Source organism: Populus trichocarpa, chromosome 19 (assembly GCF_000002775.5).
Source record: "Populus trichocarpa isolate Nisqually-1 chromosome 19, P.trichocarpa_v4.1, whole genome shotgun sequence".
Classification (NCBI taxonomy): domain Eukaryota; kingdom Viridiplantae; phylum Streptophyta; class Magnoliopsida; order Malpighiales; family Salicaceae; genus Populus; species Populus trichocarpa.
The window spans coordinates 13,653,344-13,668,680 of record NC_037303.2 but is presented as its reverse complement, the minus strand read 5'-3'; the positions used below and the strand labels follow the sequence as shown (position 1 = coordinate 13,668,680).

The 15,337-nt window shown below is 31.6% G+C and overlaps 2 protein-coding genes across 12 annotated transcripts; one reads left to right on the top strand and one right to left on the bottom strand.

Moving 5' to 3' along the window:
• Positions 1-488: 488 nt before the first annotated feature.
• Positions 489-1,152, top strand: LOC18108556 (kiwellin-1). The gene has a single exon (XM_006371498.3). The coding sequence runs from the start codon at positions 515-517 to the stop codon at positions 1,079-1,081; it is 567 nt and encodes a 188-aa protein (XP_006371560.1). The 5' UTR covers positions 489-514; the 3' UTR covers positions 1,082-1,152.
• A 5,256-nt stretch (positions 1,153-6,408) lies between these two features.
• On the bottom strand, positions 6,409-14,213 carry LOC18108554 (NAC domain-containing protein 71). Of its 11 annotated transcripts, XM_052449634.1 has the most exons (7): positions 14,124-14,213; positions 13,734-13,913; positions 13,542-13,635; positions 7,690-7,843; positions 7,156-7,498; positions 6,979-7,067; positions 6,409-6,895 (listed from the first exon to the last, which is right to left on the bottom strand). In XM_052449634.1, exons 2-7 carry the CDS (start codon positions 13,888-13,890, stop codon positions 6,680-6,682), a joined length of 1,053 nt encoding a protein of 350 aa, XP_052305594.1. In that variant the 5' UTR covers positions 13,891-13,913; positions 14,124-14,213; the 3' UTR covers positions 6,409-6,679. The 11 variants fall into 11 exon arrangements, with proteins under 11 accessions (XP_052305594.1, XP_052305595.1, XP_052305597.1 ...); XM_052449635.1 differs by lacking the exons at positions 7,690-7,843; positions 14,124-14,213 and adding an exon at positions 12,968-13,162 and having other exon boundaries at positions 7,156-7,300; positions 13,385-13,635; positions 13,734-13,991; XM_052449637.1 differs by lacking the exons at positions 7,690-7,843; positions 14,124-14,213 and adding an exon at positions 12,968-13,162 and having other exon boundaries at positions 7,156-7,300; positions 13,385-13,620; positions 13,734-13,984.
• Between the last annotated feature and the right edge of the window lie 1,124 nt (positions 14,214-15,337).

Here is a 15,337-nt window from a genome sequence, read left to right as displayed (position 1 = left end):
GTCTGAGAATGATAGATTGATGACCAACTACTTGGAATTAGGAATATTTTTATGCTAGGAGCCTGCTAGAGTAGAAAAAACAAAATAAGGCATCAGGTTTTGAAGGTAAATGAATCCCATTCACATGCAGCAAAGATTATAATATTTTTCTAATTATTCTATTAACTTAACTATTACGGCCCAATGATTTGTGATGGGTTTTTTTATGCGGCCTGTCTTGACTAATTAGAGATCAACGTATTAGAAAATTCAGATTTGCTTCATGTCTTAGTAGATTGCTTGGTTGATCAAACGAAGACACCATGCCAGTATGTCACATCGATCGAGTCTTGATACTTCGTAATACTGAACAAGGAGCTGAGATAACAGTCTGAGAAGATTGTTAAAAATGAAAAGACCACAATAATGTCTTGATTTCATCCATTTTGAGAGGCTAATATGTATATAAAGTATTGCACTAATGCAAGTTCTTCACTCCAAACCATATCTAAAACAATAGTAGAGGAAAGAAAATATGAAGAAGCAGGTTTGGTCTAGTGTTCTTCTCATTTGCCTGTCCTTTCTTTTTGCAAGTTCTTTATGTGTTGAGGCTCAGACCTGCAGGCCTAGCGGTAAGATAATGGGGAGAAAGGCTCCTAAAGGACAATGCAATGAAGAGAATGACTCTCTTTGCTGTATAAAAGGAAGGCTTTACACCACTTACAAATGCTCACCACCAGCGACTAATCACACAAAGGCAACTCTAACTCTTAATAGTTTCGAGAAGGGTGGAGATGGTGGCGCGCCATCAGAATGTGACAATCAGTACCATTCTGATGACACACCGGTCGTCGCACTTTCGACAGGATGGTTTAATCACAAGAGTAGGTGCTTGAATTATATCAACATCTATGGTAATGGAAGGAGTGTCAAAGCCATGGTAGTCGATGAATGTGACTCTACTATGGGGTGTGATGCTGACCATGATTACCAGCCTCCTTGTCCTAACAACATTGTTGATGCATCTAAGGCTGTTTGGACGGCGCTGGAAGTGCCATTAAACCAATGGGGCGAAATGGAAATACATTGGTCCGATGCTTGATTTTTCTACCCAATTTCTCCAGTCTCAAGTGCAAAAGGGAAGGTTGTTTCCCGTTTAAGAAATTGTGTTGTGTGATGGGCTTGGTGGATTGTGTAATCTGAAGTTTAGTTTCTACTTATCCTCTCCATGTGAATATCTCTAAATGGAACTGAAACTCTATATAGCTATAGTAATCCTTGCATCTTTGTTCTTCTTTGCCTTCAAGAATTACCATGATGAATTCAACTTGAAATTAAACTTTACTTTCCCTTCCCTGCTTCTCAGGAGGGATCACCAGGTTACGAAAGTACGTAATTACTGATGTATTATTAATTATTTTTAAAAGAGAAAAAAACAAATAAAAGAGAAAAAGTGTTAATAGAATTAGAGTAAGATCCGTTCTTAGTGAGTTGGGCATCGTGACGTGCAAGTCACAAATATCACCTTGGATCATGTTCTGTAATGGTGCATGAATTATATTTAACTTTCACGTATCATCTTGGCAGCATTCGCATCCCACACGCCAAAGAAATTACATGCAAATATAAGGATCAATTTGCTAAATACAGACAAAGGCTCACTACCAATCAATCTTATGTATGCTGTAGTTATTAAATTATTGTAGTTGTGCTAAAACTCCATTTTTATTGCCATATAATTAAATAGAATTAATTAAAATTCGAAGAATGCCCCATGTCAACAAGACAACAACTGCATTTATCTTTCAGCATTCCATCTTTAGTGTTAATATTTTTTTTTTAATAATTTATTAGTTGATATAATTTTTATTTTATTTTATTAAAAACATTTATTTTAGGAATATTATGAACATTTTGTACTGCACACGCCCGAACATGCGGTTGTAAACAAAGTGATTTTTCATAGGAAAGCTTCTTCTGGTTGGATTCATATGGTTGTATGCTTGTAGACTTCAATGTTATAATCGGACATGATAAGACCATCACGGCACAAAACTTGTTAAAAATGTCAAAATAGATCGTGACTGGAACGTCTAGTTGGATGTGAAAGATTAGGTTAAACTGTTAAATAATAATTTTTAATTTTTTTTTTATAGATTTATATTATTTTATGTTATTAATTAATTTTAATTATTAAATTTTATATTAAAAAATTAATTTAACCCAAAAACTTAAGTTGATAGGTGAAATCTCATAATATAATTTATATTATTCTCTAACACCCCTCAAGTGATTTAAATTTACATATGTCTATATTATCTTGTACTTAAATTTTTATCAAATAAATTAGAATGGTTAGATTTGAATTTGTGATCGTTTGGTCATCAATAATACTATATTAAAAGTTCAATTTAATTTAAAAATTTAAACTGATAAGTGAGATTTTAAAATATAATTTATATTATTTTATATTGTGATTTAATTTTTTTTTCCGCTGTTATCAGCATATTTGGAATGGCCAAATCAATACTGTCAAAGCAGGTAAGAAGAAGTCTATGATCTATAGGTAAAAGAGAAGAAAAGGTTTACAACCATTAAAACAGAAACTAATTAAGCATTTTCATTAATAATCATCAACTCCACATAGTTCAAGTTTCCAAGCATACATGAAAACACCTTGAAAGTTGAAGCAGCCAACAAAGCAGTGACGCGTACACAAGACAAAGGATTTATAGGAACCCTTTGCTGTTTATTATTATTTAACAACAAGCACCATTATACAAACATGAGCTGACCAACTGATAGATTAACTACTGCTTTGTTGGAACCATGTCCATGTGTCCTCATTTGCAGGAGCATGGATCACAGGTGCAGTTTGATCCACACTTGCAGCCATTCTCAGCACCGAAGTCCATCTCAGACCTCTCATAGAACCTGCAGAAATAGCAAAACAATATCAGTAAACACAACATTTGTGTTCTAAAATACTATATTATTCAGACAACATTTTTGGATCTTAAATATAAGAGTAGAATATTAATTGGAAATCCAAATCTTTAATCACTGGAATCCCAGTGAGTCAGAGCCACCTTCTGGGACTTAGTAAAACTTTGATGCATGAAAATAATAGTATATGAATTGTGTGATACATACATCTTAACTGGTGCAACACCTGCAATGATTGTCTCAGTTGTGGTGTTCTCTGAGAAACCTAAGTCAGGGTACATGCCACATCTGCCAAGCACAAGAAGATTGCAACCACAGAAAAGTGAGTTTCAGACTATAGTCTAATGAAATTCAAGGAGAAAAAAGAGAGAATATAAGTAACTAATCTATTGGTGCCCTTTTCAGTATCTTTAAAGGGACTAATTAGTAGAATCTTGACAAGAAAAGAACTAGTAATTACTTGCAGCCACTGCCACACTTGCAGTCAGAGCCACAGCTACAGCCAGACATTTTCTGCAGGTAAAATAGGATAAAGGGGCCTGGAAAGCTTTTGCTTAGAAACTGAATTTGCTCAAGCTGGTTCACTCTTGATGATTCAATTACCAGGTTCTGACCTGCTATTTATAGTGTAGCTCATGCAAAATGAGGTTGATATCCACCATACACTTGGCTAAATCCTAAGGTAATAGCGTCTGCATCAGGGTTTAAAAAGAGTGGACAGCGGACTTTTCATGGAAATTATAAAGTAGCTTCCATAATTAAACAAAGAAATTAGATGATAAACACAAAGAAGCAAATCATAGTGTTACTTAATGGAAGAAGACATTGACATTTTTGTCTTCCAACCAAAGATGATGTTGCTGGCATTTATTCTTGAACAAATCTCTGCTATCTTGTATGCTAATTAATGGAGTTGAAAATCTTTAATTTTTTTTTATTCACCATGGGAAATTGGGAATATCGAAACCTTGGTGGGTCCTGATGACAATGATTTATTAGTTTAAAACACTAACTTATTAAAAAAATTAAAAAGTGGTTATTTTCATTAGTCACAATTAACCATTGAATGCCTTAAAGAAATTAAGTAAATGGGGCAACACGCTCATGAACTCATGAAGCATGCTCGCTTTGGAGAGAGAAACTTGTGCCCATCGACGTCTTCCTATATTTGTCATATTGTTGTAGACATTAGATAACTTCAACGGTTCTTAAATTTAAGTTACATCATTTCCATGTCTTTAATTAGCATATTAATATAAATTTATATGCATCAAGAAAGATTTTTAAAAATTCATATAAGTCATTGGATTTGTAAACATCTCAATACACAAAATAAACAGACTCGCTCATCTTTCTATAACCCATTTATATTTTAGATTAATTTATTGATTTGTTTTTTTTAGTATCCGTATATATTTATGTGTTTTAATTTACAATTTGTTTTTGAGAAATTTGTTATATTAATAAATGATTTGTATGTTAAGGTTTGTTTGGGATTTGAGAAAAATTGAATTTTGTTGTTATATGATGAAATTGTAATTTAAAAGTGTTATAATTAAAAAAATAATGAGTTGTTTTAATGAGCATCAATTACATTTTGTAAATTTTATAATTAAGTTAGAAATTTAAGGAAATTGATTTTTTTTTATGAAAATCATAAAATCAATATTATTCTATATAGGTTTTTATAATTACATAATAAAAATCATTCTTAGATGTATCAAATTTTATCTGAAAATTTTTAATTCTGGGCAAGGTGTTTTTTTCTTTAAAAAAAAAAAGCAGGAAAGTTTTGGGATTTTGGTTGCCAAAACATCTATTTTGATGGATAAAAATAATACTTGCTTTTTGGTAATGGATCAGGCCCTTCCAAACTCGTTTTAAAAAGAAAAGCCACTGGGCCATGTATTGCTTTTTTAAAGCCCTCTTGTGTCTTTAAATAAAGCTTGCTTCGGTTTTTAGGATGGGCTGGAAAGCCTAGCTAACGAGACTGGACCGAATCTTTAGCGTTTAAGATCATGTTTGACAAAATAAAAAATAAAAAAAAAGGAGTAGAGAAAAACACAAGAAAGATGATGCTTCTTCTTCTTCTTCTTTTATAAACATTGATGATGCCCTTGCTTGTTTCAATCACATGCTTCATGGTAAACCCCGGCGCCCTTGTATTATCCAATTCAATAAATTATTGTCTGCAACTGTTAGAATGAGACATTATGAGAATGTGCTTTCTCTGACCAAACAAATGGAATTTGTTGATGCCATGTGCAAATCCGGGAATCTTAAATTAAGATGAAAGGGAGCTGTTTTCACAAATACTCTTTGTCAAAGGGTTGGAGCGTGATGTTCATATATATAAACACCACAATAATGAATAGACTTATAAAGAAGGATTGTTAGATGAAGCATTGGAAGCTTTCTGAAATATGGAAGAAGATGGCTGCCCTCCAGATGAATTTTCTTATAATGTTATTAACCGAGGATTTCTCCAGCACAGGGATGACTCAAGGGCAGTACTTGAAGATAGCATGCAGTTCAGGGAACTGTTATGCTCATATCTAGTTTACAAGAAAGCTTTCCAACTAGGATATGAGTTTTATGCCATAGTTTGTAAGAAAAGTCAGAAAAAAATGTGGTGCGTATTTCATCTGCTTTTATGATGATTTATACTTCAAGGTTTGATTGAATTGATCATAAATCATCGACATGTTGGAATTTTATTATTAAAGCATGGTCTTCCTTCCACGTCAATTATTGGTGCTTTCAGAGGTACTTTTAAAAACCATTTAGTTCCTATCTCGATCTCGAGATAGAAGAGACAAAAACATTAGAGAAAGAGAGGATGAGTCCTCCTGTATCTGTTGATTGATTTGAAAGGATAGAAATTCACTTCAAAATTATCTCAAAAACATATTTATTTTACATTTGTATTTCTGTACTTTCAAACAAACACTTTTGTTCCTTTTGGATCCGTTTCTTATGTTCTGGGACACTAAATGATTTGGATGATGTGTTCGTTGCTGTTATATTGCCATGGTTCCTAGTATTCAAAGTTGGTTTCGATGGAAATCGTAGACATTGGATGTGGAAGTGAGCAGCCCAACTTATGAAACAAGTGTGATCCCATAGTCAGTGAAAAGAAGCATGCTTTGGAAGTGTTAGCGGTTGAATGCTTTATTTATAGAATTTGAATCTGCTTCTGAAACTGGCATTGTATCTAGATAAAGAATTAAATGAAAAACATAAATAAAGAATTGAAGAACTTCAATGAAAGGAATAGAATGTTAGGGATATGGTAAATTTTACCCTTTCAAGAGAAGTTGAATTGTATGGGGCGACGAAAAAGGGTTGTATGAAGCTTGAGACAGCTTCTTATACTGCGTTTATGAGGGCTCTGGATTCTCATGGCATGATGAAAATTATTTATGCAACGATTCCTTTGAGATTTCATGTTGCTATAATGTATAATGTGATGCAAACTCTGGATTAGTTGGTTCTAGATAATTATTTCATCAAACTAGACAACAGAGTTGATGGAATACAGAGGTTCAACTACCTTTGCAGAACCAAGCTGCTCATCTACAGAATAAAACTAACATAGACAACCACTTACAGAAAGCACACACTTCTGCTGCAAGGTACATAAACAGCTACTGATTACTAGTGTTAATATTAACCCCAGTGATCATCCAACTTAGGGGGAAAGGCAGTTTGTTTCTTACTTTCTACCTTCTGGTTTATTGTTCTTATCGGTACATTACAGGGTATTGGAAAGCAAATATTTCCAAAAAGTTTCAGGCTCGTTGAACTGATCATCCTCTGGGACGAACATGGAAGTTCCTGCAGGGCCATTGTTAGTGCTGACTTTCTCTGTCAGTGATGGATCAACTTGGGTGAAGTGATCATAACGGCTATAATCCAGCTGATCATAACCAGGGAACGATTGTAGATGTGGTAGTATTTCAGGGTCTACCTGTGGAGAGAATCAAGAAAGCAAGCATTAGGCTTTTATCAAAGATTGAAAGTTGCCCATGAGGCTCCGCTCTCAAGTCTCACCTGATCTTCTAGAGTTGTAAAATCTGCAACAGGGTATGCAGAAGCAGGAGTTCCGCCATTATCACAGGTAGATTTCTCAGTCTGCTGATCTGCATATTCATTTTCAAGAACATTAATTATTTTGATGATTAGATTTCAAGATGAATAGATTACGAAAAATTTCACCTCCTACCTCACCTTTATTATCGATAATATTATTATAGGTTGAAAAATCACTCTTATCACTGGTAATCCAGTTTTCTAAATCAGAACCTTCATCTGGTACTGGAGTAATATTTTCCTTGTTATATGGCATATCAGCCTTCTCATCTGTCCTTTTAACCTTCTTACTTGGTCCTTCACTCTTCTTAACTGACATCTTCTTCTTCATTACACCAGATGCTAGAGTGCTATTATCCTCGTTACATATTGGCAGTGGCAGCTCAGCCGCCTCCTTTCTCTTTTTAACCTTCTTACATGTTCCTCCACTCTTCTTACTTGGCATCTTCTTCATTACTTTACACAGAACTAGAGAAGTACTCTACAAAAGATGGACCGGCAAATGGGATTTAAAGAAACACAACTCAAAAATGATGGAACCATACGAATTTTCGCTTTAATATAATTATATAATTAAGATGATGAGATGTGAACTAATTATCAAAACTAAACTTCTTCTACTCTGACACACACACACACACACACACATGTATATAAACACACACTACGCACCAGGTTGGGTATACTGTACTCATGCATCACATACTTGATCCCATCTTTAAAATAAACATAAATCTTTCTGATACCACTATTCACTTCCCCATTATGTTGAGATGTTATCTCACAATGCTTTCCTGTAGCTAGCCATGAACCAGCGCCTGTTGACCTATTGATTCTCCCGTTATTTGTGCCCAACTTGGTATGGAGAGGAGAAAAGAAATGTCCTTCTCCATCATTTGAATCTGTCCCAGCAAAATCTAATCAAACTTAGAAAATAGTTAACACAAATAGATAGCTAGTTCGCACTTGAAAATTTATAAGAGAAAGAAAGACAAAACACGGATCGTCTACTTACAAGGTAAATCGGACGGATCAAACTGGTAGAGATCAAGTAGGGGGATTCTGCTGACTAGGTGATCATTCCCAAGTAATTTTTGCATTAGATAATGATACGTTAGTTCTTCATCATTCGGATTAAATCTATCTCCAACGTTAAATTCGAAAGGTGTTGTCATGCGTGTCATCTTTTGCCGCTAAATATGCGTGCCTGCTAGCATAAGACGAACTATAAACAACAAGAAGCAGTGACAAGATGCTAAATATATGATTAAGAACAGCAGCTGTCTACATCGTTATTAGTTGAAAAAAAAAACTAAAAGATAAAATTATATATACTCACACTGATAGAAGCATGTATTTCATTCCTCTTCCTAAAACAGGAATTGGGGGGGCCTAGCAAAAGGCCCTCTTAATTGTAGACGAAGATTTAGATACTGAAGAGAGATCAAGAGTAAAAACGAAATAAAAAGCGAGCACCTCACCTGGTATGGCACTGGAGAGAGAGATGCAGCACATTTTATAGGGAAAAACTGCACTGCAGTTGCGCTGAAACCGCGTTGATTTGGAAAAAGGAATATAGCAGAACAAGCACAACGCCTTCCCAAAACCTTTCTACAAGTTTCGTAGGCCCCATCCATCTTCTTTCTTGGGCAGCAAGTACTCGGAAAGAAATATTTTTAAAAGAAAAGAAAAGAAAATGATGTTTTTTCTTATATAATATAATGATGCGAGTTTCTATTCTTTTATTATCTTTTAATCTAGTTTACTTGGCGCTGTGACTGAACTAAAATTTTTATGATGTAAAAGAGGATATTCAAGTTGCGGGGGATTTTTTTGATACTTTATTAAATTTGTTATAACAATTTAAACTTAAAAACTATCAACTCAAGTTTTTGTGAGGTTCAGATTTTTAATTAAATTATATAAAAATTATTTTGATATGACTTAATAGGTTTAAAAATAAAAACAATGAAAAAACAAAAAAATAATATAAAAAATAAAGATCAAATGCACAAATTTAAAGAGAACCTGGATGACTAATAAAAAAAATTTGATTTAAAAAAAATTAAAGTTGTCATCTTTTTTTTATTATTATTGAGATGATGATATATTGGATTAATTCTAGTTAACCCAAGTTAACTTATTAAATCCATGATCCGGGTTTGTATTCCAATGAGTTCAATAACAATTTTATTTTATTTTAATTATATGATAAAAAAATAAAGACCAATTCAAAACCAACCAAATCTTAAAGAATAAAATTAAAAAAAAAATAACAAATTCATCAAAAACCCATTGTTGAAGGATTTTTTGTTTAAGAAAAAAACTGGTCAAGTTAGGCGTGCGGATTTCAGTTGCCCAACATATCAGGGCCTTAAAAAAAAACCCAGGTGTGTGGGCTTGGCCAAGCAACATGGACGACTAGAATAAAATGGTTTTAACTTTTTTTTAAAATTTGAAGCTAACATGTTTTTCTAAAACTACATACTAATCTTAAAATACTTTAAAATCACCCATGAATATCAAAATCAACCAAACCTAAAATTCAAGAAGAAGCTCTGTCTCATTTTTTAAATATGTTTATAGAAAAAACCCACCACCATCAAACTCTTTTTGTCAAATAAAATTTATTGACATCAAGTTTGATAATTTTTGTTCTTAGTATTATGACAATCAACAATTTCATTTTTCTTTCATCGTTTTTCAACAATTCTTTTTTCTTTTTAACTCAGGAATTGAAAAATAAACTTTTAAAACAAAGTAAAAATTATCATGATTTTAGGGTGATTTATGTATTTTTTCTGTATTTTAATTTAGACATTAATTTTATATAATTAGACTATAAATGATACAATTGAAAATAAAAACTACACAGAAGGCTAATTGTTCATATGAACCGTGGCCACCTTCAGTTTTTTTTAGTTTTTGGTACGTAATTGTGTTAATTTAATTTTTAAATAAATGCAATTTCTTATTTTTTTTCTATCCAAAATAACATAATAATTACATAACTCGCAGATGATGCCTTTTATTATGATATAGATAAATAGCTCATCCGTCTTTATATTTTAAATTAATGATGTTTCCGGTAAGTACTTATACACATACACACACCTATTATGTTTTTTTATTGTCATTTGAATCTTAAATATATCCTTCTACACCATGACATATATATATATATATATATATATATATATATATATATATATATATATACACGAGATAACATGCCCGCGCGCTGCCGCGGACTTATAAAACAAATACATTTGATAATGTTATAATTATGAACCAGCGCTAGATAAGTAATAGAAATTAAAGGTATGATGGAGCAAATATTTCATGACGAAAAAAAAGGTTGTGTTGGTGATCCAAAACTTAGAGACTGAATAAAATGATTTGTAGTAATTTAAAGTGTTTTGTGAGGAAAGATACAGTGTTTTCGCCACATGATTTAGCTTTTCAGTTAATAAAAAGAAAAAAAATTACAAAGCTAAATTCTCTACCAACTTAATATTAAAAAAAAAACCAACAAAGATAATTTTGGAAGGAAAAAAACCCATGAGAAAAAATGTTGTAGCAATCCACAGTGTTTTGTGAGAAAAACTATAACGCTTTCTTTATATGATTTAGTTTTACTGCAATTATAATTCTTAACCAACTAAATATTAAAAAAAAATCGACAAAGATAATTTTAGAAAAAATCACATGGAAAAACACTGCAATAATTCACAGTGTTTTAAAGAGAAAAATTATAAAGTTAAATTTTTAATCAGCTCAATATTTAAAAAAATCGACAGAGACAATTTTAGAAAAAAAAACAAAACAAACACCAAAAAAAGAAAAAAAAATCATGTTGGAAACACTATAGCAATTCACAGTGTTTTGTGATGAAAGCTACAGTGCTTCCCCACATGATTTAGCCTTATTTGTAATGACTTGTAATTGTAATTCACAAACAACTTAATATTAAAAAAATAAAATTGAAAAGGATAATTTGAAAAAAATTTAAAAAAAAACCATGTGGGAATGAACAATAATTTTTTTAAAAAAATTACAGTGCTTTCCTCACATATTATAATTATAATTTTTAACCAGCTCAATATTAAAAAATAAAATAAAAAAAAGATAATTTTGGAGAAAAAAACCATGCGGAGAAACACTGTAGCAATCAACAATGTTTTAAAGAAAAAAATTACAAAACCAAATTCTCAATCAGCTCAATATTAAAAAAAATCGATAAATATAATTTTAAAAAATAAAAAAATAAAATAGAAAAACTAAGTGAGAAAACATCACAGCAATTCACAGTATTTTAAAGAAAAAAATTACTAAGTAAAAATTTTAACCAGGTAAATATTTAAAAGGTAAAACCAACAAAAATAATTTTGAAAAAAAATAAAAAAATAAGAAAAAATAAGAAATTTGAAAAAAAAATTGAAAAAAATAAATGAAAAAAAAATAAAAAAAAGAAAGTTGAAAAAAAATAAAAAAAAAAGAAAGTTGAAAAAAAACGAAAAAAAAAGTAAAAAAAAAAAAAGAGAGAAAAATCACTGTGGATTACTGTTGTAATCCACAGTGAATTATGTGCGGGGGAACAGTAAATCCCCCACACGTTTTAGTATATTAGTTAATATATATATATATATATATACACACACACTATTCAAATTAATAAATTTATACATGTTAACTATACTGCAAGTTGATTTTCTAAAATCCGATTATTCTCTTCTTAGGAACTCAATAATGCAAGACAAATATGTAATTTGCACCCTTTTTTTTTATCTTTAATTAACACATGAAAAAAAAATATTTAAAATAAATTTCTATCTCGTATTATTAATCAAGATATTATGTAGTTTTTTCATATAAGAAAAATTAACTAAAATTATAATACTTTATTTGAATTAACAGATTTTAAAAAAAAAACATTGACAGAATAAAAAATAACTCTGTAAATGTCTGTGTTGCTAGGCCCAAGTATCAGGCTTAAAAGGATTTTTACATTTTATATTTGTTTAATTTGAAATTAATTAAATAAATATATATATTATATGTAATACCTTATTAATTTCTTAAATTAATTGAAAATATATTTGATTTATTATTTTTAAATGGTATTAAAAATTTAGGTTGTTTTCGAAGAAGATTATTTACACACTTCTACAAGTTACATAATCGGTTGCTGATTACTAGTGTTAATATTAACCCCAGTGATCAAATCAACTTAGGGGGAAAAGAGAGTTTGTTTCTTACTTTCTATTTTCTAGTTTATGTTTCTTATCAGTACACAAGAGGGTACTGTAGCTAAGAAACACTCTCCACCGACTGGTCAAGACCACAGAGGTTCAAGCCAGATGTAAAGATCATCCTTCGGTACGGACATGGAAGTTCCTGCAGGGCCATTGCTAGTGTTGACTTGCTCTGGAAGCATCAATGGTAGATCATCTAGAGTGAAGTCATGAAGGCTAAGATCCTGCTGATCATAACCAGAGAATGATTGCAGATGTGGTAGTATTTCTGGGCCTCCCTGTAGAGAGAAACAAAAAAACCAAGCATTAGGCTTATATATGTAAAGATTGAAAGTTTCCCATGAGAATCCGCCCTCAAGTCTCACCTGATGATCTTCTGGAGTTGTAGAATCTGCGACATGGTATACAGAAGCAGAAGAAGTCTTCAGGCAATTTGTTCCGCCATTATCAAATGTAGATTTTTCTGTCTGCTGTTCTGCATATTCATTTTCAAGATGACATTATTATTTTTGTTTCTTGATGAATAGATTACGACAAATTGAACCTCCTACCTCACCTTTATTATCGATAATATTATTATAATCACTCATAACACTAGTAATCCAGTTTTCGAAATCAAAACCTTCATCTGGTACTGGAGTAATATTTTCCTCGTTATATGGCATATGATCAGCCTTCTTTTCTGAACTTTTAACCTTCTTACATGGTCCTGCACTCTTCTTATCTGGCATCTTCTTCTTCATTAGACCAGATGATAGAGTACTATTATCCTCGTTACATATTGGCAGTGGCAGTTCAGCCGCCTCCTTTCTCTTTTTAACCTTCTTACATGTTCCTCCACTCTTCTTACTTGGCATCTTCTTCATTACTTTACACAGAACCAGAGAATTCTACAAACGATGGACCGGCAAATGGGATTAAAGAAACACAACTAAAAAATGATGGAACCATACGAATTCGCTCTAATATAATTATATAATTACGATGGTGAGATGTGAACTCCTGATCACTTAATTATCAAAACTAAACTTAAGCTGTTTGATGGAAATATAAACAATAATCTTCTTCTACTCTTTGACACACACACATGTATATAAACACAGAGTACGCACCTGGTTGGGTATACTGAACTCGTGCATCACATACTTGATCCCATCTTTATTACAAGAATGAACAAAAATTCTTCTGATACCAATTACTTCTCCATTATGTTGAGATGTTATCTCATAATCCTTTCCTTTTGCTAGCCATGAACCTGTTCTTGTTGACCTATTGATTCTCCCGTTATTTGTGCCGGGGTACTTAGGATGGAGAGGAGAAAAGAAATATCCCTCTCCATCATCTGAATCTGTCCCAGCAAAATCTAATCAAACTTAGAAAATAGTTAACACAACTAGATAGCTAGTCCGCACTTGAAAATTTATAAGAGAAAGAAAGACAAAACACGGATCGTCTACTTACAAGGTAAATCCCAGGGATCACTCTGGTAGACATCAAGTAGGGTGATTCTGCTGACTAGGTGATCATTCCCAAGTAATTTTTGCATTAGAAAATGAGTTATTAGTTCTTCCTTAGTCGGACTAAATCTATCTCCAACGTTATATTCAGAAGGTGTCATCTTTTGCCGTTAAATATGCGTGCCTGCAAGAAAAGTAGCATAAAATAAGATACACTCACTGTTAGAAGCATGTATATATTTCGTTCCTCTTCCTAAAACAGGAATCGAGGACCTAGCTAGGCCTCTAATTAATTGAATAAGATGAAGCTGTAGACATTGAAGAGGGATGAACAAGAGGACTACAAGTGTTCTTTTTTCGAAGGAAAAACGAAATATGAAGTGAGGAGCTCAACTGGTGTGGCTGGCTGTGGCACCGGGGACAGCAAGTTAAGGCATCACATTTATATAGGGAAGAACTACACTGCACTTCTGCTCAAGCCGCGTTTCTTTGGAACAAGGAATATAACATAAAATGCACAGTACTGCACTGCACTTCTACAAGTTTCATATGCCCCACCATCTTCTTTTTCGTGGGTAGCAAGCAATTGGAAATAAAATTTGAAGAAAAGAAGAAAAGAAAAGAAAATAATGTTTTTCCTTATATAATTATGCGAGTTTCTAATTTTTATTTGAACAAATGATTTTTCCTCTATATGTATTTTTAATTTTTTTTGTATTGAAATTAAAAAAATTGTTATATAAAGATGTCTTTTATTCGGAATACAATAAGTATTTCATTTGTCCTTAAATGAAATACATCATTTAAATTAACTAATTTTTTTAATTGAATTTCACATGATTTCTATGTTTAGGTTGTATATAAAGATGGATTAAACCATATTAACCACATATTAATTGTGTTTGTAGCTGTTAATTATCATAATAATGGGCATTTGCTATGATTTTCTTCTTTTATTAGGAAGGAATATTATTGGAAAAAAAAAATGGGAACCAAAGGAAAGTACTTGAAATTAAATAGGGGAAAATTAATTTGAAAATAGAATTATAATTTTTATCCAAATGGCAAGCATAAAAAAAAAAGGGCAAATTCATGTAACCTGCACAATACTTATCTTTCTGTTCTCTCTTTCCTCACTTCTTCCACGGAAAGAAGAAAATAGGGAGTGAACTGTCATCAAAATTTTCTACTCATTTTCAATATCTCGATTTTCCGTTCACACTTAAGGGTCATATAGTCATTATTATTAAAATCCGTACAGTCAATGACTGGACTCGACTTCTAAGCAGACAAGTTAATCTACATTAATTTAAAAATATTTTATTTTAATTTTCTTGAAACTATATCAAAACAGATTTTATACGAGACAAGTTTAATCATATTATTATTTTGAAATAAATAATACTATATTGATAATGCAATTATTTGTAATATACATTAACAATTTTGGCTTGAGATTTTTTTGTAAAGAAAACATTGATAGTAAATAATATATACTAATTTGGTTAAATTTGTCACCGTCTTCTTTAGAAGCTAGGAGAAATTCAAAGTATTGACAAAACATATGAAAATAATTTAACTTTTTTTTTTGGACTTAAATTAAAATTG